At 42.2% G+C, this 25,217-nt stretch overlaps 1 protein-coding gene across 1 annotated transcript in view; it reads right to left on the bottom strand.

Moving 5' to 3' along the window:
* The window catches only part of PAPPA (pappalysin 1), a 174,176-nt gene extending 150,624 nt beyond the window's left edge, over window positions 1–23,552 (bottom strand). Inside the window, 1 exon segment of the mRNA XM_008499328.2 lies at window positions 23,144–23,552. Coding sequence (XP_008497550.2) covers window positions 23,144–23,540 — 397 coding nt within the window. The 5' untranslated portion in view covers window positions 23,541–23,552.
* Between the last annotated feature and the right edge of the window lie 1,665 nt (window positions 23,553–25,217).

Raw genomic sequence — 25,217 nt, 5'->3', positions numbered from 1 at the left:
GGGGTCTCCAGCTCTGGGGAACTCCACCATGCAGTCTTTAAGGGTCAAGCTTTTTTGGCTTTTTTTACTGACTGGGGCTGGAAATATTCCCACAAAGACCCAATAAATTATTGTGGCATGGAAATCCTAGCCAGCATTAAAGAACATCTTCCTCTCTCTCTGAAGTGCTGTATGATGCTAGTGATTGACCTCAGCTGAACAGATGGAGCTGCAGGAGGAATACTACAGAGTAGTAGCAATCCTTCCTTGCCTTTGAGCATTTATACCCTGATGTGATGCAACGTGTCTTGAGTTTGGCTCAAACAGCTGCAATCAATTCAAGAGTTACAGGGAGCCAAAGGAGGGCAGAAAAAAAAAAACAAAACAGTGACAATAGGGACACCACTGAACATGCCAATATGAAAGTTGCTGAACTAAAACAGTCTACTATTCCAGTTACTTGCATTTTCTAGTTTATGGCAAAGGTCATCACTGAATCCATATGCCATGTACAGTATTCTTTTCTCAAAATTTTACTATTACAGGCATCCAACTCTTGATGAAAAGATGGATTGAACACAATCCCTTCAGCAGCAAGACTTATTCTTTACTCTCTTTATTCTTAAGAGAAAGGAAAAAGAGTAAGAAAATGGGTAAGAAAGCCACATTCCCTCTAACTTGCAAAGTTGTACCAGTTCATTTTACAACCTTCTTTTGCTTGTATGCTGTACCTACTTTCCCAGTCCTTCATTTACTTTTGGCTTTAGACTAAGAATCTTCCAGCTAAGGGAGTGTCACTTTTCCATTTTGTCCCCAGCACAATGAAACTAATTTCATCTGGGACTTTGGATGTCATAATAAAAGGATTCGTTACTTCTTCTATGACAACTAATAAGGGCAAAGCCATTGGAAGAGGGACATGTGAAATAATTGCCAGAACTTCTGAAAACTAAATAATTTGATGTTTTCACAATTTATTTCAATTTACTAAAAGGTTCCATAGCCATGATTTTTTTCTCAGATATAATTAAGAACATTTTAAACCAGAAGAGGCCTCTTTTACCTCAAGCAAGGCTGTTTTTGAGAAAAATCACCCCTTACAATGGCTGACACTCTGAATTCAAAATTCAGCTGTGACCACAACCAACATTCTCATGAAAAACATACAGAGTTTAGATTCTCATTTACACTGAGAATTCTTTACAATAATGTGGTAAAGGACATTTTTAGTTACTTAATATCCCTTTACAAACCAAAAGTGGTGTAAAGAGGCCTCATGGTAAACGAGACTCAAGCCAGTGACTGCAAAACCACAATTAGGTGAATATGCCTGAAATTTCTGAGTCAAGAAATGGTGTGAAATAAAACTGATGTTTCTTTTCCCCACAGCAAATAGATTAAAAAAATATGTACACGTTTCATACAGCAGCAAACAGTTTCCTTACTTCTGCTTGCCTTGAGTTGCTAGAAAGGGATGGAGCTACAGCTGATGGAGCTTATTTCTTTGTAGAGCACTAAGAGATTAAAATGGAATTTTATCTTCTATCACCAAAAAAAAAAAAAAAAAAAAAAAAAAAAAGGTGCTAGTTCAGCTTTCCAGTAGGAGGAATTGGTAACCTTCCTTCCCCACAAAGGAGTCAGTCACTTTCCAGACAACTCTGGAGAAGCACATGAACAGAGTAAGACACCACGTTCCTTAGCCAGAGACAGACTTTGATGGTCCACAAGACTCCTTCCAGTCCCGTGATGCTTGTCCCTTATAGGAAAAGTAAATTCCTAGGAATCAAAAGACAGGGGAAAGCTGGAAAGTTAAACTCCAAAGGCCCAAAGCCAAACATGGAAAACCATAAATACAGTCTCTCTTTTTTTTTTTAACAAGTGAAATCTCAGTTCTCTGACTACTGACCCACAACTGCTCCAGTATACAACTGTCCATCTGACCTCTTCCAGAAGGAAAGAGGCCAAGTGTTTGCTTTATAAGCCATTTTTTTCCCCAGGGCTTTGATCTTGACTTAAATAAAGCCACATCCTCACATGGGCCCTGTGTGCTGGACAGGGCTGGGCAGCACAAGCACAGAGCACTGCTGAACTTCTGGGAGAAAGTCCTGGGTGAGGACACAAGGCACTGATGTAGTCAAGCCCACAGGGCTGAGATTGGAGGAGATGTTTATCAACAGCAGCCACAGGGGAGAGGGAACTCACAGCTACAGGCTGGAGCTGTAGGAGTCATTAGTAGCTCTCTCTTTGTGGACAGAGCTTGAAATAAGAGAGGATGATGCAGTCCATTCAGGCTGCTGTAATCCACTTTAATATTATCAAATAACAGACTTCAGGTCTCCTTCTCTCACTTCATGCAGATTCTTGCATCTTGCTAACAGCAGTCTTCTTTGGTAATCAGCCCAGCCATAGAATTACCTAAGAATTTAATTCTTGATGCAGAATAAGTTTCCTTGCTTTGCTGAGGAATGGGAAGAGGGGGAATAAAAGAGGGGCTGGGGGAAAGGGAAACAAGGAGGTCAGTTTGACTTTGAACACACCAGGTGTGCTGCAGAGCCCGTCACAGCCAAGATAGGCAGGACAGAAAGCAGTGCCCTGCACTTCTGAAAGTTGGCGTGCCTGTTTTGCTGGGAGACAACAACCAGAGGTGACAGGACTCAGTTATGAAAGGGGAATTTAGGTCAACAATCAAAGCTGCAGTCAGGAGGCCCAAGAACAGGGAGCTAAAGGTTGGGGCTGTTTTTTTCTTTAGCATGCTTTAATCGTTTAGTATCAAAGCACAGAGGAACGCCTGAAAGAGCAAATATTCTACAGGAACCTATAGAAAGCTTTTATCTGTCCAGAGGAAAATAATTAAAACCGACAGATTTGGGTTAAGTATCCCCATGTTCCATGCAATTGGATAAGTCAGCGAAGATCCACTGGAGCAGTTCTTGAGTTCTGCACTGGATATTTCATGGTATGATGTTGAACCCAGTAGAGTTCTACAAAGGGGAGAAATAATCTCTCCTTTCCTCTGCCATGCTTCCCCCAGCCCCCACTTCCTTCTGCAATAGTTAAATAATTCAAAGTCTAGAGTACTTAAGGAAACATCTCTGTCTATACCATTTCCAACACAGTTAAGAGGCCTCTTGAGGTCACCCCCTGAGATGAAGAGTGGCTCAAGCAAACCACTTGAGAGTTGCTCAGGTGGCAACATACTACTTAAGCAAGCAAAAAGGGGATGCTTGCTGCTGCTAGCAATCTAGCCAAATTCACACCAGATATTACCATTTACAAATTAGGATTCAGATCTGAGACAGAAGAACTGAGTTATTTTGGTTTTGACATGAAAGACTATCTTCATCATGTAGAAATAGAAATGAGAGAGCTATGCCAATTTACTGTTGAGGATTCAGCCCAAGTTTCTCTGCTATATCAAAAATCTTTGTATCGTTGCCATTTATCATTAAGCTTGGCATAAATTCTGTTTCTCCAGTTCCCAGCCATTCGTATGGTCAATGAGATACCTGGAAGTCTGAAAGCGGGACAGTGAGAACAGCTAAAACAGCAAAAGGTGAATTTGTGGCTGGTTAGTTATGAATATTACATAAATCCTTCCCTTCTGATAACCATATCATGTAGGCTGCAACAGAGCAGCCACTGGCATGGACAATCATATTAGTGACACTTCAGTGGGCCTATTGTAAGAATATAAGCACTAACAGTATAGAAGAGCTCACTGCAAAGAGATCGGGCAGGCTGGGGTTAGTATGAAATAAAAAGATTGTGAGGATTTTGTGGTGTAAGAGAACACACAGCACTGCAGAACCAGATGACACAGAAAAGTGAGCTTCAGTCCTTGCAGCACTGCAGCAGGGTCATCCTTGGACTGGGAATTGCTTTTGCAAAGGCTCCTTTGTATACAGTATCAGCGTAAACAAGTATTAGTGGGAAGTTTGGTTTCTTATCTAGATCTCCCCAAGCATTTCACAATAAAGCTGGAGAACCAGTGGAGACTGGTACTTGGTTAACAAACCGTGGTTGTTTATGATCTAATAACTAGGTTTAGGCAGGCTTTCAGATGGCTTTCAGCAAAGAGCACATCCTTTGCAAGGGTCAAACTTCTGCCTCTGCTATAAAGTCTGAGAGCAAAGAAATATTCCAGAAAACAGGGGTAAGGATTTTCCAATATCCACAAAACAACTTATTTCTCCTGCCTTACTCTCACAAAAAATTGAATTTTGGGGGTTGAAGCCTGGAAAACCAGTGTGTGTCCATGTTATTAGAGGTGATCATGATACGTGAAAACACAGGGACAGTATTAAGGTAGTGAAGGAAGGCTTTGTTTGAATAATACTTATTTTAAAGTCACCAACTTTGCAGCCATCAGCATGTTCCTTCAGAGAATCACTGGTGTATGTCATGAATGGAGAGGCTTTGCATCAGGCTCGATTCAGAAAAGAATTCAGGTTGGCGACTCCCAGTTTAGAGACTCCAGCCTGGCCCAACGATAATAAAACAGAGTTCAGTGTTTATGAAAACTTGGATATCCTTCAAACACAGGGAATGGAAAACCCTCGGTAAGTTTGTTGGTTTGGCTTAAGAGGTCCTTAACACACCTCTCAACTTCCAAGCTTATCTATGCTCACTGATCAGCAGAACCAGGTTACAAATTAACCTCCCATTGTAGCTGAGACAGAATTCACTCTCAGAGCCATCCAGCATTAACACCACTCACACTTTAAAAGCAGATGTTGCAAAACACACAGATACATATCAAGGCATTCATGAAACTCATCCATCTTTCACAGACACATACACACAAAACTGGAAGTACACACAGACCAGCAAAAAGGGCCATAAATACAATGAGAGAACAACAGAAGGGTCACTACACACACAGATGACTGTACCCAGCAATGGGCTTGGTGGAACATACCTCTGCTTCCATGTCTCCTCCTCTTCCCTGCAATATTAGCCAAATACTGATTAGTTATCAAAGCTCTACAAAGAAATTTATTCTTGTACGTGTTAGCACAGAGTGGCTTCCTCCCCCCTTTTCTAAGAGTTAATGCTTGAGAGCAAACACAGACAGTATCTTCTACGGAAGGGGCAGATATGTAAGTACCATAACTTCCAGACAATCTAAATGATAAAGTGGTATTTCTGGGCTCCTTTTAGAAAACAGCGGAGAGAATTGATCATAAACTGGGTCAAGATAGGTCAGCATACCTCAGTGCAGATCAGATGGCCAAAACATCCCAGGAGGAAACATTCTCCTGGAAGGATTATTAGGGGCACATCTGTGCCATCAGATGACCGTGCACAATACCCATCAGCTCCCTGGGAGTTCAATATGGCATTTCCTTTCAAAACGTGCTTTGTGCCTGACAAGCACTGCAAGTCAATCAGCTGCAGCAGCAGCCAAGCCTGGAGTCATGCTGGAAAACTGCCTGATGTGCTGCCCCACGGAAGCCCTCCGTGGCCAGAAAAGTGGAGCAGTGAGGAGTGGAGGTCTGTGGACGAGAATGCGTGTGGTGGTGATCAAAATACACAGCAAAGACTGAAGGTGAGACGAAAACACAGCTTGTTTTGCTTTTCAGAATTCCCTTGTCTCTGACCTTTACAGCAGCTTTAGGGCAGCACTGAAACCAGCTGAGCAGTTACTACTCCCAGCTGCAGAGAGATTTTACACCATTGCACAACACATAAGTGTTTGGGGGGGCGAGGCTAAGGCTAGAGAACAAAGAAGGAAACCTGGTGGCACCTAAATCAAACATTATAATCAATGAGTGAGTGGGAAGAGGACCTGGGGAGCAGGGACAACCTTAGAACCCTTTCCAGGATCAGACAGATGGCCAACATCCACATTATTACAAAAAGAAAACAATAACAAAAAATTCCATGAATGCAAACTAGGGCACCCTGCGAGGAGACTGTAAAAATCACATCATGATAGCTTAGACTTGTCTTTGTAATTGAGAGGCATTTCCACATGAAACGATTTTAATTATTTGATTGGATTTTGAGAACATTCTTGGGCAGATACTTTGTGAGAGCAAAACTGGGTAGTTCCAGTGCATTTACACTGATATATACCATTCAAGGTCTTTGCCTTTGTGAGAATTCAGTCTCTCGTTGAATAAATATCTCAGATCTTATCCAGACTCATGTATCTTATTGCATCTAATTTTCCCATATGACTGCACCTTCCCCATACTGATATCAACAATGGAGGAACTTAGCAACCTTGAAAACAATGTCTCCCATGCAAGACACAGAAGTGTGCAGTAACAGCTGGCAGGAGGGAGCTGATTGTGCCCATTTTCTGCTGTCACTTCTCAGAAGGATCTGGGCATTCTCTAATCACAACTGTTTCATGCCTCAAATTCCCAGCTCCATACTTGCATACAAGTTCCAAACCCATACACAAACCACAGAGATATTTCTGCTTTCTAGGAAACAATCTGCTGAAAAAACCTGACTCTCAAACATGATATAACTATTACAGAATGCATACCAGATAGGCTGCAGTCACCACACACTAACCAAAGTATATAATTTTAAAGCTCTATTTTTCTGCTCAATTTGAATTAGACTGCATTTGTTTTGGTATGATTTTTCTCCTGGAAATACCTGAGCCTGTATTTCTCCTCTACAACTATCAGTGGTCACTTGATCTGTGAGCACAAATAAATAGACATCTAATAGAAAACTCTCACACAGATACTCAGGATGTCTTAGAAGTGTACAGAAACAAATTCACACCTATTAAGCTGAAGGCTGTAGCTGAAAATTCAGCCTTTAGTTCTTAAAGAATACAATGGGACAGCAGTGGGCAAACCTCCAAAAGGTTATAACTCTACTTCACTTTCCATAAGCGTTGCCAAAGTCAAATGCTTCTCAAAAGTAATTGACCTTCTCAAGTCTGCAGAACTGGGAGAAAAACGTAAAAGAAACAAGCTACCTTGGAAGATTTTTGGCAATTCTTCTGTTTAGCTGAGCAGCAGGAAATATCATATGTCCAACATTTCTTATGTTATTTCAGCCCTTCCACTTCTGGTTAAATTTGGAGCAAAAAAAAAAAAATCAACACTAACAAAATAGTATGTACATATAACTACTTTCTCAGTGCACATGGTTGGAGGGAGCAGACCAGGGCATTTTGGGCACTTGGCCTTAATTTGAATTTTGAGGAACCGTCTCCAGCTTCAGATGGCTCAAGTGTAATGAAATATCATCTCAGAACACTGATTAGCTAGGAAAGGTCTTTGTTGTTGTTTCTTTTGTTTACCACTTGGCCTAAGTCACAGGAATAGGTCATTTCAGCATATACCTACAAACCCTTCAGGACTGCTGTTCTGCCCTGAGACAGTGAGACAGACCACCCAGCAAGGGGAGGACAAGCAAAAGTCACCCCCCAAGCTTATTCTCTGCTGTATCATTCACTTCATTGTTTTTCAGGGATGTCTGCTGCATTAGCTTCACAGTCCTGACATTGCCAATGCTGCAGTTTTCAGTGGAGAACCTTGACTTGGCTCCCTGAAGGTTGTATTCTGGAGGTAAATTCTCCTTGACTTCATTTGAAGTCAATGGTAAAACTCTTACTACCTTCAATGACAAAAGACTTCAGTCTTGTTTTTCAGCTTGACTTCAGACTAGCAAGCTGGACTGTTTTGAAGGGGAAAAGTTTAGTCATTGCTAAACTCAGCACCCTGGTTAAGTGACAAAATCTAAAGAAGATTTACAACATCATATGAAACTGAGCCTGACAATTCAACTACAGGAGACTCTACAAAGAGCTGGCAATGTTACAGTGAATAGAGATAAGCACCAGTGTTGAGGCCAATCCATAGAAATACTGGAAAATTCAAAGATTTTGAACTGCCATCCCTGTGTTACCTGTGCTTTACTACTGCTTTCAATTATTTTTGCAGAAATAGCTGAAAACTGCAGAATAATCTGGTGTAAAAAACACTCAGACAATATTGGTGAGGACTGACTCTTTGAAGAAGTTTAATTTGGATATAATTTATAATTGGGAAAAACACTCAAATTTAAGTGGGAAGTTATGGTAACAGATATTCCACAATTCTAGTCAGATAAGTTTTTCTGTGACTGACTATTCTCAAGGCTAATATACTGCATTTTCTTTGTTTTGAAGTTGCTTAGTCTCTATGAGCATCCATTGGATTTACTCATATCCCCAATTATCAGATTTTCAGCTTCCAATGATCAAATATTCCCCAAATATGTACTTAGAGAACACGATGATCACCACTTCTTAACCTTCTTGAGTCAAATACTTTGACTTGTTAAAAATCCTGTAATTATTGTCACGGATAACTTTTTTTCTCTAAATCCTCTTTCACACAATATCCTTCTTAAACTGTGGACATCAGAACTAAACAAAGCAGTTCAGCAGAAGCTACTCCAGGATCAATACAAAAATAGCACAACTTCTCCAGTCTCATTCAATCCTTCCCTGTTTACACAGACAGCATTGACTCTAAACCTTTGGCCACAGCATCACACTAGCATCTCACATTTACATGTTTTATCTATTCCTGCACATAGTTCCTCCTACACATTTAGCTTCCAGGTGAAAAAACCTTCCCCCACCAGTCATCCTTCATGTAGGACCTGTCACCCATCTTTCTATATGTATGACTTCACATTTGGCTTTATTTAATTCATACCGTTTGCATGTTCTCAATTTCTGAAAACACCCAAATGAGAGCCCTGTTTTGGTCATTGTTTACCACTCCCTGAACTCTGCAACATCTGCAAGTTTTATCAGCACTGATTTTATGTTTTCTTGCAGGTTGTTGACAGAAAATATTAACTAGTGAAGAGCCAAGATTGTATTGTGCTGAATAGGAGGGAATGTGGCCAGAGTCATGCTGTTCAGGCAACTGCTCTGTTTTTCAGTAGAGGAAAATAAATACCTGCGATACTCATGAATACGAGCTTACACAAGTCAAGAGACAAAAGATGGGACAAATAGATAAAGTATGAGATTGGCGAGATATACCTCTGTCTTCTGGCTCTTTGGTATTCTACAATTTCAGACTTCTCTTTGTACCAGCATAGCGTTGCAGGGACCCATTTATAGCCCTGGCCAACAGGACTTCTTGGATGAGCATTTCCTCCTTTTGACATTTACAGCATCATACATGATCAAAATGTTGCACTGGTGTTACTACCTCATCCTTATAGCAGGTCTCTGAGGGCTGCTGAGAACCTTTACCCCACCTTCCCAGATGGACAGAACAGAGCTGCAGGCACCTCAGAGCAATTACAAAGTAGGAAGTCAAGTCCCAGAGCAACCTGTGCACCTCCAACCACTCGGCCACAAAATAAGCAGTTTGAATTAGCAGAAGAGGGAGCTTGCCTCTCTCTCACACAGCAGTTTCATTGCTGCTGAAACAAACACACTTTCTTTATCCCAGAGCATCTAATTTATCACTGTAGGAAATCTGTGCTCTTTTCCTGAAACCACCAGCCAAAAAGAAACCTCTACCCATTGCAACTGCCTGTTTTCTCCTCTGCCAGCTAGTCTCTGTCTCTCCTTTACTTACAGAACATGATGTTGCAATGCCATTCTGTAATCAGTTTCACATTAAAAAGTGTGCTCTGTCAAGCTGGCCCTGTCACCAGTGTTTGATGAGTGTCAGAGAAAGCCCATAAAAGCCAGTCTGCGAGCTCATCAGTACAAAGGACACCATGTGCTGAACATATTGGCAGTTCCCAATAAATAACATCCCTGCTGAACAGCTGGTTGGATCGCTTGGGTTTGGAAAAATGTTGGCCACAATGCCTACTTACGTGCATCCTCCTCAATGATGCACAGAAGATGTGTGCATGGGGAGCGGAAATACATCACTTCCAGAAGATACTTAAGTATTTAAAGAAAAAAAAAAAGACAACCCAACTGTAACTGAACACAAGTTTAGATCCTGACTCAAGGTTTATGGACCATTTCAGACATAGAGATGTGCAATAAAGGGTTGGTTTCTTAATAGAGCTACAAGAGATGTTCATCCTGAGAGAGGGGGGGTGACAGCTGGGTGGTGTCAGGAAGAGCTATCCTAATCTCATGCCCTTCTTCCCTCTGTCTCATGAAATCCAGGGATACCATTTCATTTAGTTCCTTCTTAAAGATGAAAATTCAGGAACTATTCATCAATTTGGTCATTGCAGTGTGAAACAAAACACATGGATGAAGTAGGAAGACCCTTGCTCCTTTGCCTCCCTCATCAGAATTTGAAGCAGAGGGAAGCGTCTGGTCCAGCACTCATCATCCCACCACTGCAAGGTGTCTTGTGTCTTCCTCCAGAAGTTCAAATCGTCCTGACCCACCTTTGCTGCAAATCCCAACCCTGTAGAAACCTTTGGAGAAGAAACACAGACCCCTTGCAGTATCATTCACTTCTGTGAGATGCAGCTGCTGTTGCCTCTCCCTGGCCTGTTCCATGCAACCTGCAGGTGTTTGGATACAGCCATTTCCTAGTAAAACTGGTGGTATGCTGATGTTTAAAATAAAATAAAATAAACCCCTACTCTTACAGTGTAAAGCTGAAGACCACCCCTGTTTGAGCATTGCCTCTGGTGAGACACAGAATGTAAACAGTATGTTTGATAAATACATCTCTAGCAAGAGGACTTCGGGGAATTCCAGTCTTTCCCAGTGCAAAGAAGAACATATTCTGCTCTTTATTAATTCAGAACTCTTGAAAGGGCAAGAACAAATCTCTCAACTTTCCTTCTAAAAACTGTTCAGTTATCCTGAAATTCTTGGAGGAACCTCACAGGTATAAATCAGGTCCATTTCCACCACCATCTTGCCTCCTTCCTTATTTAACCTGTTCACAGGCAAAAGGATTGTGCAACAAGTGATAAACTTTGTCCATGCTGCAATACCAAATGCTGATTGATTGACTTTCTGTTGGGGTGGGAAATGGACTTCACTGGAACAGTCTTACCAATAAGGCTATCAATTACATGCCAGAAAATATTTGTAAAATAAGAGAAACTGCTCTTTCAACAAAAAGCTACATATAAGACGATTTTAAACCATCCCATTTTAAGGTACAGAGATTCTGTCAACACTGGAAACTTTTTGTAATGTATCTAAACCTCCAAGGCTCTTAGAACGAGAAGTGGGACCACAAGATTCACATCTATTATATCTCTAAAATCTCCATTACTCCCAGATTCCAAAGATACTCCTTATAGAAGAGGGGTAGCCTGTGATGGTGGCATGAGCTGTGCATTGATAGTACAACTTTGCACAAGTAAAGAAACACAACCCTGACCCGTGCTGCCTCCCTCACTCCCAGAGCTTTTCTCTGTCTGATGATTTTACCCATGCATTTTGAGAGCCCCAAAAGGCTTTCTCTAGAAAGTATTATCTATAATAGGTATTATCTATAATACCAATGCCTCCTGGAAGGAAACACACATACAATTCCTGCACCTTCTGTCTGAGACCATCAAGGTGAAGTACTAAAGGGAAGACCCAGGAGCAGTCACAAAAATAAAAATTTAAAAGAACTTTTTTGTTTGCATTTCCTCTGTGCTCTGAGGGGCTTGGGGGACCTCTGGGGCAAGTGTAAGAATTTTCAATTTTCTAGATGACAGCACTTTCACCATGCCTATCTGTCCCTTCCTCCAGAGCTCATGGTGACTACACAGTCCTGTGTTACCTGATTCTTAGGTCCTGCTCACTCCTACCTCTTTACATTGGTGGCTTTGCAAGAGAGAGATGTGACAGCAGATCTATCAGCCTATACATAATGAGATAATAACTCCCATGAAATTATCACCGTTGCTCAGACTCCAGCAGGACAATTATCCTTTGGGTTATTTTAGTCCTTTTTGCAGACTTTGCACAACTCAAGTGCAACAGTTTTGCCAGGAGCCATAATCTAGGTTTCAGTGTTAAAATTAAAAAAAAAAAAAAAAAAAAAAGAAAGACAAAAATCAGTGGATTTATTGACCAGTACTTCTACATGAATCTATGTGAGTTTACTGAAGCTACCGTCCCTGCTCAGGCTTCCCACATGCTGTCCACCCTGGTTTTAAAGCAGACTGAGACTATAATTTTACTCCCTCTTTTTTCATATTTTCCACAATGAAGAGAACAGAAGAGAAAATGTATAATTAAACAGACAGGCTGACATCTCATCAAAGAAACTCCTACAAAGAGATGTAGAGTAGGAAATATCCAGCAACACTGCTGGCTCCAACCCACAGCCTGGACCTGGTGGATTTTCATTACCTAACTTTTCTTCCTGTGAACTTCCTCTGGGGGTGTTTGTTTATAAACAGAGGAGGGGATATTATTGCTGGAGATGGGAGAGTATGGGAGGGGTGAAGGAGTTTGCTGCCACAAGATTGGAGAGCAGAGTTCAGAAGTGTTTGTTGCCAGGAACACAAAGAGCTCACTGTATATGGCCTAATTTCACAGTCTAGAGGGATTATGATAGGTATACGTAGAAAATGCTCCAAAAACTACAAACAACCCCACATTGTACAAATGTTTCCCACTGCATCACCATAACCATTACACACTCAAATTAAACCAGCGACAGCAATGACGGCGTTTGGAGGTTGCTCCCTATGACATCCACTCCTCAGCTTGTTCATTTTCCCCACTGCATGCACAGTCCCTGCCCCACATTCTACACGTCCGCTGCTCTAGAACAGCCCCTCTGACTTCCTCTCCAAAGGAGTTACTCTAGGTTTACATTGCTGTGTTCAACAGCAGATTCTGGCTTGTACTGCTCACCCTTCCCTCTGCCAAGTACATGTTTCAAAACCGTGTGCGTAATGCATTTAGTTATATTTGCTTTTTCTCCCAGTACTCCTTTTCTCCCTGAGCATCTCCATACATGAACTACAGCACAAAAGGCTTCCAATTCTTGTCTAGTTTACATTGAAAATAATCCCCATTAAATTATCACTGGTGAAGGATGCTGTTTTGACCTCAGAGGCTGCTCTGCTTATCCACCAGACAGATGCAATGTAAGACAGTGGTAATGCAAGCTCCAGATTTCAGCCTTAGCACCTGAGTCTTTACCAGCAGAGATGCTGCTGAATTCCAAATAAAACCACATGGACTGTATGATATGCAGCCTCCCTGCTGACACTTCTGACAGAAACACCAGGTATTTAACCAGGAGAGTGTGTGCTAGATGATGACCTCTCTCCAGATCAGTCTGGGGTGCTAACGTGCTGTGTCCAAAGTCTCTTCTGTAACCACTCACCTGGTCTGTATTTAACCATGGGGTAAATGAGTTGCTTTTACCCCTAATTAATAACATGAGACATCCAGATAAGGGTTTTTGGCGTTTCCTAGGAAGATGATTAGCAGTTACATATCCTACGAGCTGTTCAGCAAGTCAAAATATTAATCAACATGCAGATGTGTCAAAAATATCAGACTATTCCAATTAAATAAGAGCATTCTGAACCAAGGAGCTTCAGTGATATTTGCTTTTCTCTTCCATCATGGATTGCACATGCTGTTTCATTTGAGAAATCCAACAGTTCACACTGATTCAAACATCACCAGCATGTCTGGGGCAGAGATAATAATTCAAGACCATCTGACTTTCTACTGATTCCAAAGAGCTCATGTCACAAATGCCAGCTGCCTTCTTCATCTGTCCCCCATTTTTGCCAGTGCTTTCAACAATGGGACACCAGCTGAAAGACTGGTGCCACCAACTCAGCACAATAATTATCCAACAAAAAAACCCAACAGCAGCAACAACAAAACATCCTTCAGGAACTAGGGTGTGTTGGCTTCTTGGGGAGAACAACTCAGGCTGAGGAATAACTATAACAGCTCCTAAAAAAAAGTTTAATCAAAGCCCAAGCCTGCCAGGCTCTGTTTCTACCTCTGACACCAACTCACTGCCAAATCTTGGACAAAGCAGAACATCCCCTCCTTGTTCCTCAGTTTCCCTGATTTTAAGAACTATGTTCTCTCACACCTGAGAAACTTATCAGCACGATTGGTTGAGGCAGTTATCAGGACTGCAAAACCACAATCTTACTGTTATAATAAAGGAAAATAGCAGTAGGATACATCAGGACAGGAGAAAAAAAATCCTGCATTCAAAATTGAGTAACACTGGTAACAGCAAAAGCCTTTCCTTTGTGTTTCTTTCCTGGTTTTAAATAAAACAAAAAGAATAACAGTGATAAGATCTCTTTCCTCAATCCAGTGGATGATCTCTGGGAATATGCAGCAGAGCATAGGCTAGGAAGAAAATGAAGGAGAAAAGGAGTCTGCAGCTGATACTCCGTGTTGGGAACAGGGCTGCTCTTCTCCCAATTCCATGATGACAGAAGACTCCTGGGAATCAGATGAGGGAGGGGAATATGGGTAAGAGGAGAGAAATCCATACGGGAAAGTGACTTAAAGCACATAAAGAGACAATAAATTTGATAAGGAATAGGAGGAAAAACACAGCCAAGGGAAGGAAGGAGAGATAAAAGAGCCATAAGTATCACTCAAAAGGAAAACTCAAGGAAAGTCTACCAGGCCCCAGGAGTTAATCAGCAAAGAACAGGGTGGTTTTCTTCTCAAACACAGCAATCCTTTTGCTTTCATGAGCTGGTATCATATCTCTCAAATGCTGCTTTACCAGGCCAGTTCCAGATGCTTCTCAGTTTCACTTCACCCTCAGTCTCTTATTTTGAGAACAATGGCTAATTCCTTGTTTGTGTACTGCTCAGATGGATATTAAACAGAACAGTATCAATAATTCCCAGAAAACATGCATGAGCATATGCCTGACCAAGTACACAAACACACTGCCTGCTAACCTGCTGAGCCCACACAACTTCCACCACGAGCTGGCTGAAGCCAACAAGCTGGCACCAACCCTTTGTCTGCAAGGAGGGGACATCACCTTCCTGTGGTAAGAGAAGATGAGAACTAAAGAGAGCTTAGAGTTATCCACAGCATGTGCTGGGTAGGGAAAGGAAAACCAGCAACTGTGCAGAGCAGGATGCAAGGAAAGACAGGGGAATCAAGGACAGCAGATAGTAGAGGAAGAACCAAGACTAGGATGGTGATAAGAGAGGGTGGAGAAATTGGATGGGGAAGTTACATGCTTACGTTACCCAGCAAAACAGAAAACTGGACAGAGCTCATTTTCACCCCAGGAAAAAGAACAGAAAAGAAAAGGAAGAAAAAAAAAAAAAACAAAAAAAAAAAAAAGAGAAATGTTGAAAGAGACAGAAGCCAAAGTGGGATCTGGAGTATAGCAAAAACAACTTAAATAAACATGTCCCCTTCCCCTGGCCAACTTCTCTGACGTTAGGGCTTTGCAGTTTTTCTTCTCTTGTATCCAAAGCAAGAAAGGACAGCAAAATAAAGGATGTTAAAGCAAGGACCTTGCAAGGGTCCAGGCTGTAGAGGGGGGACGCAGAGGACTCTCTAGAATCAGAGCAAAAAGCCAGAGTCAGCCAAGGTCAATTGGGGGTTTTGATGATCTTGAACAAGTTTAGGATCAAATCCATGCTGCCTGCATAAATCTAACATGGACAGTCCAGCTCCATTCTCACCAGGGATTAACCTGACTTGTATTTGTATGTGTTCCCAGTTTTAAGCTGTGATACAGACTGAACCTTCACTTAGTGCTGGCAACTGTATGGATGTTGACTGGTGTTCAACTAAGGAAATTGGTCTGACTACTGTGAACAAAGACAGTAACAAGCAAAATTCTGGGATAAAATTTTCACTCTTGTTCTCTTTTAGCTTGCCTTTCTGGGTGCTGCTCTGCTCACATTCAGACAACTACAAACACATTTTTTACTACTTTGAGCACTTTGACTTCATGGATGGCTTTGGGAAGAATATACTTCATAATAGGCACTAACATAAAATCAAAGCAGTTTACAAGAGCTGCCACTTGTGTCAGAATATGTGGGGAAGTAAACAAGCTGCTGTTCCTTGATCATTAAATGCTCTATTGATCTGGGGAAAAAAAAATCAAAGGTGCTTTGGAAATCATGTGGGTATGTGCATGCAAGCTCGCACCAGAGAAAATGAAGAGAAATTGAGGGGCAAGTAGAAATTACCATAAGAACAACCCAGCATTTATTCTTCCCAGAAAGCTGAAATAAAACAACAAATCATATCCAGATGGCACCTACCCCACAGTAGGAAAATGCCCACAGAGCCAAGGAAGTATCAGGTCAGAAGAAAGGTACACCTTTGTTTTTAGAATTCCCATTTGGGGGAAAAAACAAGCAAACAGGATAGCATAGCCAATGGTTCTGTGCTCAGAACAATGCATGAAGCAAATGTCCAGAACCTAGGAAACAGAAAACCCCAATATAGTTTGCATATTTTAAATAGAAAGATTATGTGTACTGATCATGTAAAGAGAGTATGTGAGGAAAAAATTGGCAGTATTGAGAGAGGTGATTAAATAAAGGAAAAGATTATAGTAGACAAGTTAATATACTTGAGAGAAAAATGTAAAGGGTTTTGATCAAACGAGACTTTTCTGATCCATTTTCAAAATAATCTGGAATAGAAGATTTAAAGAAGTAAAAAAATGTTAAGCTGTTTGTTCTTTCTATAATGGGATGTAGGAATTGCCACATAGACTAAGACCAGAGAAGGGTGGGAAATGTTTGATAAAATATTTTTCTCAGGAAAAAGGGAAATTAATCAAAACAGACTATCTGTGGGAAAGGATCAGTTTTGGCAAATATTCGAACTTAAAATTTCAATAGAAGTTTCATAACTGTCAAAACACCTGATTCTTTCTTAGCTTTCTGAAAATAAGAAAGCTGATATCTTTTCTGGGCAAGTGTTTTTCTTTCTCATACTTAGCACTTTCCTAAACCAATGCTTTGGAATTTAGGTACTTAAGATGTTGTCAGTCTGTCCTTCTCTTTTCCTATCTTACATTATAGGGGTGACTCTTGGTCTTAGCTAAAGGTCTTTGGTTTACAGTATAGCACTGGGAAATGCTCTGTGGCCTGTGCTATATCAGAACCTATAAAGTGGATGTTCTGTGAACATTTGGACTCATTTTTTGTTGTTATAACCCTTCTCTGCTTTTGGTCCTATAATTTCTATCAAAGAAAAGAGGAGCTGGAAAAAAATGGCTAAAATTGGAAGCAAAACTATTACATGAGAACACTTCAGTTGACTCCAGCCATAGAAGGGTTTATTTTTGTTTTTTCAATATGTCTTTTTGAAAAAAACCTCACTATATTTTGGATCTTTTTTCTGCCTCAGACCAACAAGAGCAATGGAAATCTGAGGTGAAAGCACTCAGTTAACCTTCTGATTTTGAGAGCCTCTATAATCTGTTGCTCCTGCAGTGCATTTTCTCCTAAAGCTCAGGCAAAGACCTCTTTTGTGACAGACCTGAGAAGCCTGGTACCTATGTTCTGCCTGAGACAGATCTGGGCTCCAAAGAAGGCATTTCCCCACCAGAAATCCCAGCTCCACCAGCAGTGTTCCTCTGCTCTGCTTAACCAGGCTTGGGCCCCAGTGGCCAAGGAGGTGCCTGCTGCTGGTTCAACACTTTGCTGTCAACACATCCAAGGATCTTCCCCTTCCTTGGCAAAGGCTGATGGCCACACAAATCTTTGAAAGCAGATAACTGTTCTCTTCATGAGAAAGGTGAGAGCCACCTATCTTTCAGAGGGTGATTGGGGTTAGGGTCCCTGGGGAGCCAGTGTCACCCCTCCAGCTGTTCCAGTGCTCAGTGAGACTTCTGGGATTTGGGATTTAAGCTCATCCCTCTACACCACGTGTGGCTAGGACTGATGGTGGGCACTTCTGCTTGGTTGTTCCTCTGGTGCCATGCAGAGAGGTGACATGGGGACTTGGGGAGCAACTTCAACCTGATGTGACAACTTTCAGGCACTCGAACCAATGACCAGGTCTGTCTTTCTGTGAGGGCTTAGAGTGTGATGGGTCTCCAAGGGCTCTTGCCTCTTGCCCTCCTGCCACAGCTCTGCTCTGTGCTTTTCCAGACATCTTCAGGAATCCCTGAGGAGAGCCTTGCTCTCTCTCCAAACAGCATCCCCTCAGCTTGGTTTCTGCCTCACGTGAGTTTTTCTAACTGAAATAGGCTGGTTTGCAATAAATCAGGTTGAAACAAAGCTTGGAGAGGTAAGCTCAGCCTGGAACACACTGCTGTGCCTAAAGGAGACCACCATACATCATTTAGGAATCTAAATTTGCCATCCTTCACACATGAAGGCAAATTTCCCTCTTTCTTTTATTGACATGTAATTAATTAGAGCAGCCTACATGTAACTACTAGAAAATAAACCCAACAGCTTTCTTCTAACTATGCTGCTCCAACTCTTAATGTGTAGCTGGTCAAAAGATCAGTTTAACTTGGAAATCTTACAGAAAAAAAAATTCTTTTTCTTTTCCAGTTTCTGAGTCTTGTCCTGATTTCTGCAGGCTGAAGGAAAGGTGCTGTTCAAACACAAATATTTAATAAATTACAAGCTATGCTGTATTTTTTCAGTGGCCTGCTAGTCTCACCTTATCCAGATCTATAGTCAGGAAATGGCTGATCATTTGAACCCATGTACAGGGAAGTCAAAACCCCACAGCTCCCTGGAGCTTTCAGCAATGGTGTATTGGAGACTTGTCACCCTGAAGGAGCATCAGCTCCATCAGTTCAAGCTCCTGTCACTTTGGTCTCATTGTTAGTCTGCTCCATCCATCATGCCCATCCCTCTGGGACATGGCACATGCCAGTGCCAATTAAATGACAAAATTACAAGATTTGTTTGACTTCATTCTAGTACTTTGTTACAGCTCAAAACAAGAAAAGTCATGCCATTAGAAGACAAGAGGCTGTTAAAGAGGAGAAAATGGTACAGTACCTACCTAACAATTATTTTAATGCCAGTGAAACTTCAACTCTCTATTGAAAACATCTTAAAGGTCCAACACATTGTCTTCCAGGATAAGCTCTGAGGACAGCACCCAGCTCATCAGTTTTATCTGAAGTGTAATAGCTCAGTATCAGGCTCCAAAATTTCAGAAAGGAACCAAATTAATCCCTCAAAGCAAACATATATTCCTAAACCCTGTGGAGGGAACAGACCTCTGCATTGTCAATTACGTCTTTATAAGTGCCCAGTTATTGGACCCCGACACAGATGTTTCTCAGTCTCTTGTATGCAAGAGCTGTGGCTTTAAATGAGCTCCACTGTGCTGATTTTGGCATTTCTTTCCCTTTGGATTCTGCTGCAGTGTTATGTTCACCAAGGATTGAAGTTGGGAAAACATAGGCACTTCCTTACATACAAAGCTTTATTAAGCGGGGATCATGCTCACTGTTGGCAGGCAGAGAAATAGGGAGATGGAGGAGAATGGATTTGGGGAAAGAAGAAAGAAGAAAGGAAAAAGGGAAAAGGGAAAAAGGAAAAGGGAAAAGGGAAAAGGGAAAAGGGAAAAAAAGAGGAAAGAGGAAAAAGAAAAAAGAAAAAAAAGAAAAATGAAGAAAAAAAAGAAAAAGAAAAAAAGAAAAGATAAAAGAGAAAAAAGAAGAAAAAAAGGCACAGCAAAACACAAATAACTTTCACTCTCCAGAGCAGACACGCCTTCTACTCCAGCTCCCACTGCTGATCATTCATCCAGTTCCTCTCAGCTCGCAGCCAGTAAAGAGTCAACATCTCCTTCCTATGAAAACATGAGCTATCCCGCTGCTGAGCCATATACCAGAAAACACACTGACAGGGACTCAGGAGGATCCTGTTTCTTAGGACAGGGTTGCATTTCCACAGTAGAACCGAAATATCTTTGATTACAACATAAGCAAGGTCAACAGGGCTTTGAAGCGTCTTGTTTTGCATGGCATGTGTATTACCTAACTGGAGCCCAGCCTGGACCTTAACTCCTTCCTTCACAACTCCAGATACATTAAAAGACTCTGCAGGGGAAAGTGCAGACTCGCATGATTAATACCATGTGTACATGTGTGTGTTTGTAAGAGGGATGTACTGTGCTGTGTGGTAGGTACGCACATCCAAGGAGTGTTTGTCCAAGAACTATGTGGCCTGGGGAGGGAGGAAAAGTACACACGAGTCGAGCTGCACTGACCCAGCTCCCCAAACCCTCCTGAGTCTTTGCATAACACGGATCAATGGGTCAGACTTCTAAGTTTCCCAACAGCTTTTCCTGACAAATGCCAGAAGAGGTATCAGGCCAAGTCAGAGGGCAGCAATAACATCACTGCCAACCAGCGTGAAAATTGGCACCACTTGGCACCAAGGGCTGCCTATCATCAGAGGCAGGGCATGGCCCAGCACAATGACAAACCCACTTAACAACACTGTAAAATTAGCCCTTTATGAAAACAAATCAAATACTGCAGCAGAGGGTGACGTAAGGAGAGTTGGCTCCAGACAGAAACAGAAACTCCTGTAGCTTGGATTAGCAGAGGAGCTCCGTTATATCAGGGCTCAGACAGAGAAGCTGATAACAACTGGGGTCCTCTGTGAGATTTTTAACAGCCACAACAAGCTTCCCCTCTAGGCACACATGTGGCTGCTCTGACCTGCAGTGACTACTCGCATCCTAGCAAGGAGGGATGGAAGGGCAGCAGTCAGGCTGAGGACAGGGGGCAGAAAGTAGATGAAGGTACAAGGAGGACTCCGAAAAAGATCTGTACTCCTGTCAATCCCGCCCTCTTCCTGTGTACAGAGTTTCCCCCTGTGAAACTGGGATGGAAGTTGGGGAGAAATCTACTTCTGGCACTGTCAGCAAATTTGACCCAGATCCCAGCGTACACCACACCCCCCCAAAACACCCAGAAGGGCTTTTGACTTCAGTGGGGTCCTAGAGATGCAACTTCAACTGTAGAACAGATTCTGTCACATCCCAAAACAGTGAAAATGAGAAAGCCAAGAGTTTTGGCAGCCAGAACCCTTGATTTCCTCATTGAGGGAAGCGTAATCTCTTCCTAAGCTTGCTGCAGGTCTGGGAGGCTGTGGTGTGTGGAGGATCCTCCAAGTGAGTTCCTCTTGGATCCCTTCCAGGTGTTTACACACAGAGCCAAACCTGGCTCCTCTTCAAGAGTGTGTGTGACGGGGGAGGGGGAGCTTAAAAATAAAATAAAAATCACAAAGTCCTCCTGAGCTGAGCTGCAAGTTCTACGGTGTTAAACTGGGGCATTTCTTTTCATTTTTCACAGTGGAATGTTATTTCCATGCATAAAATGGGTCAAGTGTTTTATACAGGCAACAACCCAACCTCCCCCATTCAATTACAGTATTTTACTACAAATGATCTTTGTGTGTGTTTGTCTAGGTTCCCTATTGTGTGAAATAGAGATTCTTGCACCATTGAGAAACAAGGGGTGTTAGGTGTTGCATTAAAACCACTAAAAAATACAGTGACCTTGTTTTGTCCCTTAGGAGACTCATGTAAACCTAAATTCTGTCTCTTCTACCTTGAAAGGGAAACACTTTGAGCCTTGGGGTTCAAGTTAAGATTAAACAGCAGAAGAGTGGAGTATGAGGATGCCAGAGGAAACCAAGTAATAATCTATTTCACCTCAGAAATCACCCATCTGCTTATCCTCCTAAAGGCAAAAGGGACCAGCCCCTGCCCAGCCCCTCCTGCCCACCCCAGCAGCCACACACACACCACGTCCCCTCCTCACAAGCGAGCAGAGCAGCTGGGATTGGGGAAAGTTAAGGAAAAGAACCTCCGAGTTCATCTTAGGTTTGGGTTTTTTGTCGTTGTTTCCTACGGACAAAGCAACTTTCTTGTGAGAGGACAGTTGTGCAGGTCAGGGATGGGGCAGCAGAGCTTGAGGGAGGGTGGCAGGGGAGAAGCTGGGCTGGTGGGAGCAGCCGCGGTACCACCGGCACCAGCAGCCACTGCCTTCTGGTAGGAAGTGACTCCAGTTAAAGGGAAAGGGGAAACCCTCCCTGTCTCTTTAAAGCATCCTAGGACATGGAAACTTTGTACATTCAGGGAATCTCCTTGCCAAAAGAACTGTAAAACATGTCTTCCTCTCTCCCCTGAACCCCAATTGCCAGTTTCTCTTCCTGACTTGTTTTCTCTTTTTTTCTTTTTTCTTTCTTTTTTTTTTTTTTTTTTTTTTTTCTTTAAAGGGCATTTCCATTTTCTATGACTTCCTTCAGAGCAAAGATGGATGTGGCGACATTTATAAGGGCTTGTAACTCTCTGAAAAGTATCCGATTTCACGGCAACTTCACTGCACTTTATCACTACAGCAAGGAGAGGGCGGGAGGTGGTGGGAGGGAGGGGAAGAGGGAACAAGCGCAGCGAAAAGGACACAAATTCATGATGGGCTCATAAAATTTAAATAGGAAAAGTGCAATATTCCTCATTATTGTTCAGTTCAGACAGCTTAGACTGGTAGCTGCTTTGAGTACTAAATGATTTTATAGGGTTATTTGACCTTACAATCATTCGTGTTACACTTGCCATTGCTAAGGGGAGACAAAAATACTCACCACATCCTCTAGCTGCAGTGCTACTCCCAGCCCAAGCTGAGTGGTGAGGGATTGGGAACTTTATAAACTCATTTGATTCATTTGAGGTTTCACAATAGCCAGAAGTTCCTTTATAGCTTTTTGGAAACCACACGCTAACACTGCATCTAAAAAGGTAACAGTGAAGTACACTAAAGAGCTAATAAAACTGGGGAACTCGTACAGGGAACTCAGATATGCATTTCTTTGTAGCCACACACTAGACACACAGGTTTCTTTTCATACATACTTATGAGCTACTTTCAAATGCTCTGTTTACTCCTTTCCAACGTGAAAATCAGGTAAAAACCCTGTAACAGCACTCTCTCCTATCTGCACCTTCATCTGTACACCCAGAAATAAAGCAACTACCCAGGATACTGCTGTTTTCCAATGCAAAAGTTTACATAACTTTTCCTGCCAGCATAGACTTCCAGCCAGTTCGCCGAGCTCCAGGATTTCACGGAATATATATATAATAAACTCACCCCAGCATGTTTCCACATGCACCCGCATACATATGCATGTTGCAAGGCACACACACACACACACACCTCGGAGTACACACACGCGGATACCATACACACGCACGCCTACAGCTGGCTGCTCTGCTGGCTCCCGAAACCTAGGAGGGATGCTGCAGCCACAGGCACCACCAACTACCTACCTGCAATGACAGCCGGAGATCTCTGTCCTCCTTCAGCTTTCAGCCACACTTGCAAAGTGAAGGCATCTCGGGGCAGCTCAATATCTGCCTTCAGCCGCAGCTGATCACCTTGTCCACTGAAATAGAGCGCCCTGCTCGGGGTAAGGGACTCCTCTTCGTCCTTTACCTCCCGCTGTTGCCTCCTGCGGGGGACATGCCCAGGCTCCAGCCCAGCCGTGGAGCGCCTTCCTCGGGCTAACCTGGTGGCACAGGTGCCCGGGGCGGTGTAGCGGAGCTGGCGGCTGTGCCTGGTGTCCCTTCGCGCCCTGCGGGAGCGCTCGTCCATCCCACATTCGGGTCCACTGGCGAAGGCTGTACAGAGAAGCGCAAGAGGCAGCAGCAAACTCCAGAGCTGCATTTCCAATCTTCCCCCCCCTTCTCCCCTGCAAATCCTCCCGATCTGCCAGCTTTGGGCTCCTCCTTGCCTTGACTTTCTTCTCTTGTTCACCCTTCTTGGTATTTGCTCTTTTTATAACCCTTCTCAGTTGCTTTTTCTTTTCTTTTTTTCTTTTTCTTTCTTTTTCCTGCTTATAGATTTTTTTTTTCCTTAAAACAAATAAAAATAAAATAAATCAAAACTCCTTCTTGGTTGAAATGTATTTCTGTTCTTCCTCCTCTATCTGTCTTCTTCTCCTCTATTCCTCCACAGCTGGAATTCCTCTCTCTTCTTTTCTCTGCTGGATTTTCTTGCCTTTATTTTTTTCTTCTTAAAAAAACCACACACACACTCTCACACACACACACACAAAACAAAACAAAACCCCAAAACAACCCCCCCAGCTTTCTCCAAGACTCAGACCCACTGATTTCCCTCCCCCCAAAAGATGCTCTAATCTATTTATTTTTTGGCCTCCTTTATAACATAAGCCACAACCCCCTCCTTCCCCCTAACCTCCCCCCCTCCCTTCTTCTCCACAAAAAGAAAGAAAAGAGAAAAAGCCCCTCAGAAGATGAGTAAACAAGAATATGCTAATCTACTCTAGGGTGCTCCACCTTCCCAATTGAATGATTCCCATTAAAACTGCAGGGATCATGACTAATCAATCAGCTTGAAGGAGCAGATAGCTCCAGAGGTTCAAACACTTTTGCTGTTTTCTTTTTGCCTCTTCTTTTCCTCTCTTCCTTTTTCCCCCTACCACTTTCCTCCCTCTTATTTATTTTTTTCAAGAAGACAATCAAGATGAATGGATCAATGTGACAAAAATCCTGCACCCCTCTTTTTGCAATCTCCCCAGATTTCTTTCTCAGTCCAGTCCAAAACACACATTCCTTTTTTTTTTTTTTTTTTCCTTCTCTTGGCAAAAGAGAAAGCTATTTCTCCTCTCAGACTCCCCGTTGCACTTTGCTGGTAAACCTTATGCTCCTCTGCAGCACATAACGAGTCTTGAAACTTGAGTCTCAGATATTTTTTTAATTGCTTGCTTGCTTTCTTTCTCCCTTTTTCACTCTGTCTCTCTCTTTTTCTAATTCTTTCTTTTCCTCTTATTATTTTCTTAAAGTTATGCAATCAGCCAGGCTCCCCCTTTTGTGGTCCCCCTCAGTGCAGTTGTGTGCAGCTAATCCAAATGTTGCATCAAAGGTCCCCATCGAATCATCAGGAGCTAAAAGGAGAGAAGCTTTTTGAAGAGCATTTGCCTTCCAGAAGCTGTAGCAAGAGAGCAGGATTTGGCTTCTGAACGCTCCAAAGACTCCTGGTTTTTTGAAATAATAATAATAATAAAAAAATTAATTTTATTGGTGGAGTAAGTAAAAAAATCTTCTCTCAATATTGGTAATTTTTCAGCCTAAGAAATTCAGCTCCCCTGGTTTCCTTGGCTTAGTTGTAGCCACAGGTAAGAGTCTGGCTGCTTGCTGGTTTGTAGATCTCTGTTTCTGAGCTGGGACGGTTTTTTTTTTCCCTTTTTTTTCTTTTCTTTCCTTCCCTTTTTTTTTTTTTTTTTTAATTTTTTTTTCACTCTTGAAAGATCTCAAAAGCTCCCCCTGATGGCAACAAAAAGGATTTTTCGAAGTACTTAAAATAAATGGGAACGATTTA

This window comes from Calypte anna, chromosome 17 (assembly GCF_003957555.1).
Source record: "Calypte anna isolate BGI_N300 chromosome 17, bCalAnn1_v1.p, whole genome shotgun sequence".
Lineage (NCBI taxonomy): Eukaryota > Metazoa > Chordata > Aves > Apodiformes > Trochilidae > Calypte > Calypte anna.
This window is presented reverse-complemented; position numbering and strand designations above follow the sequence as displayed.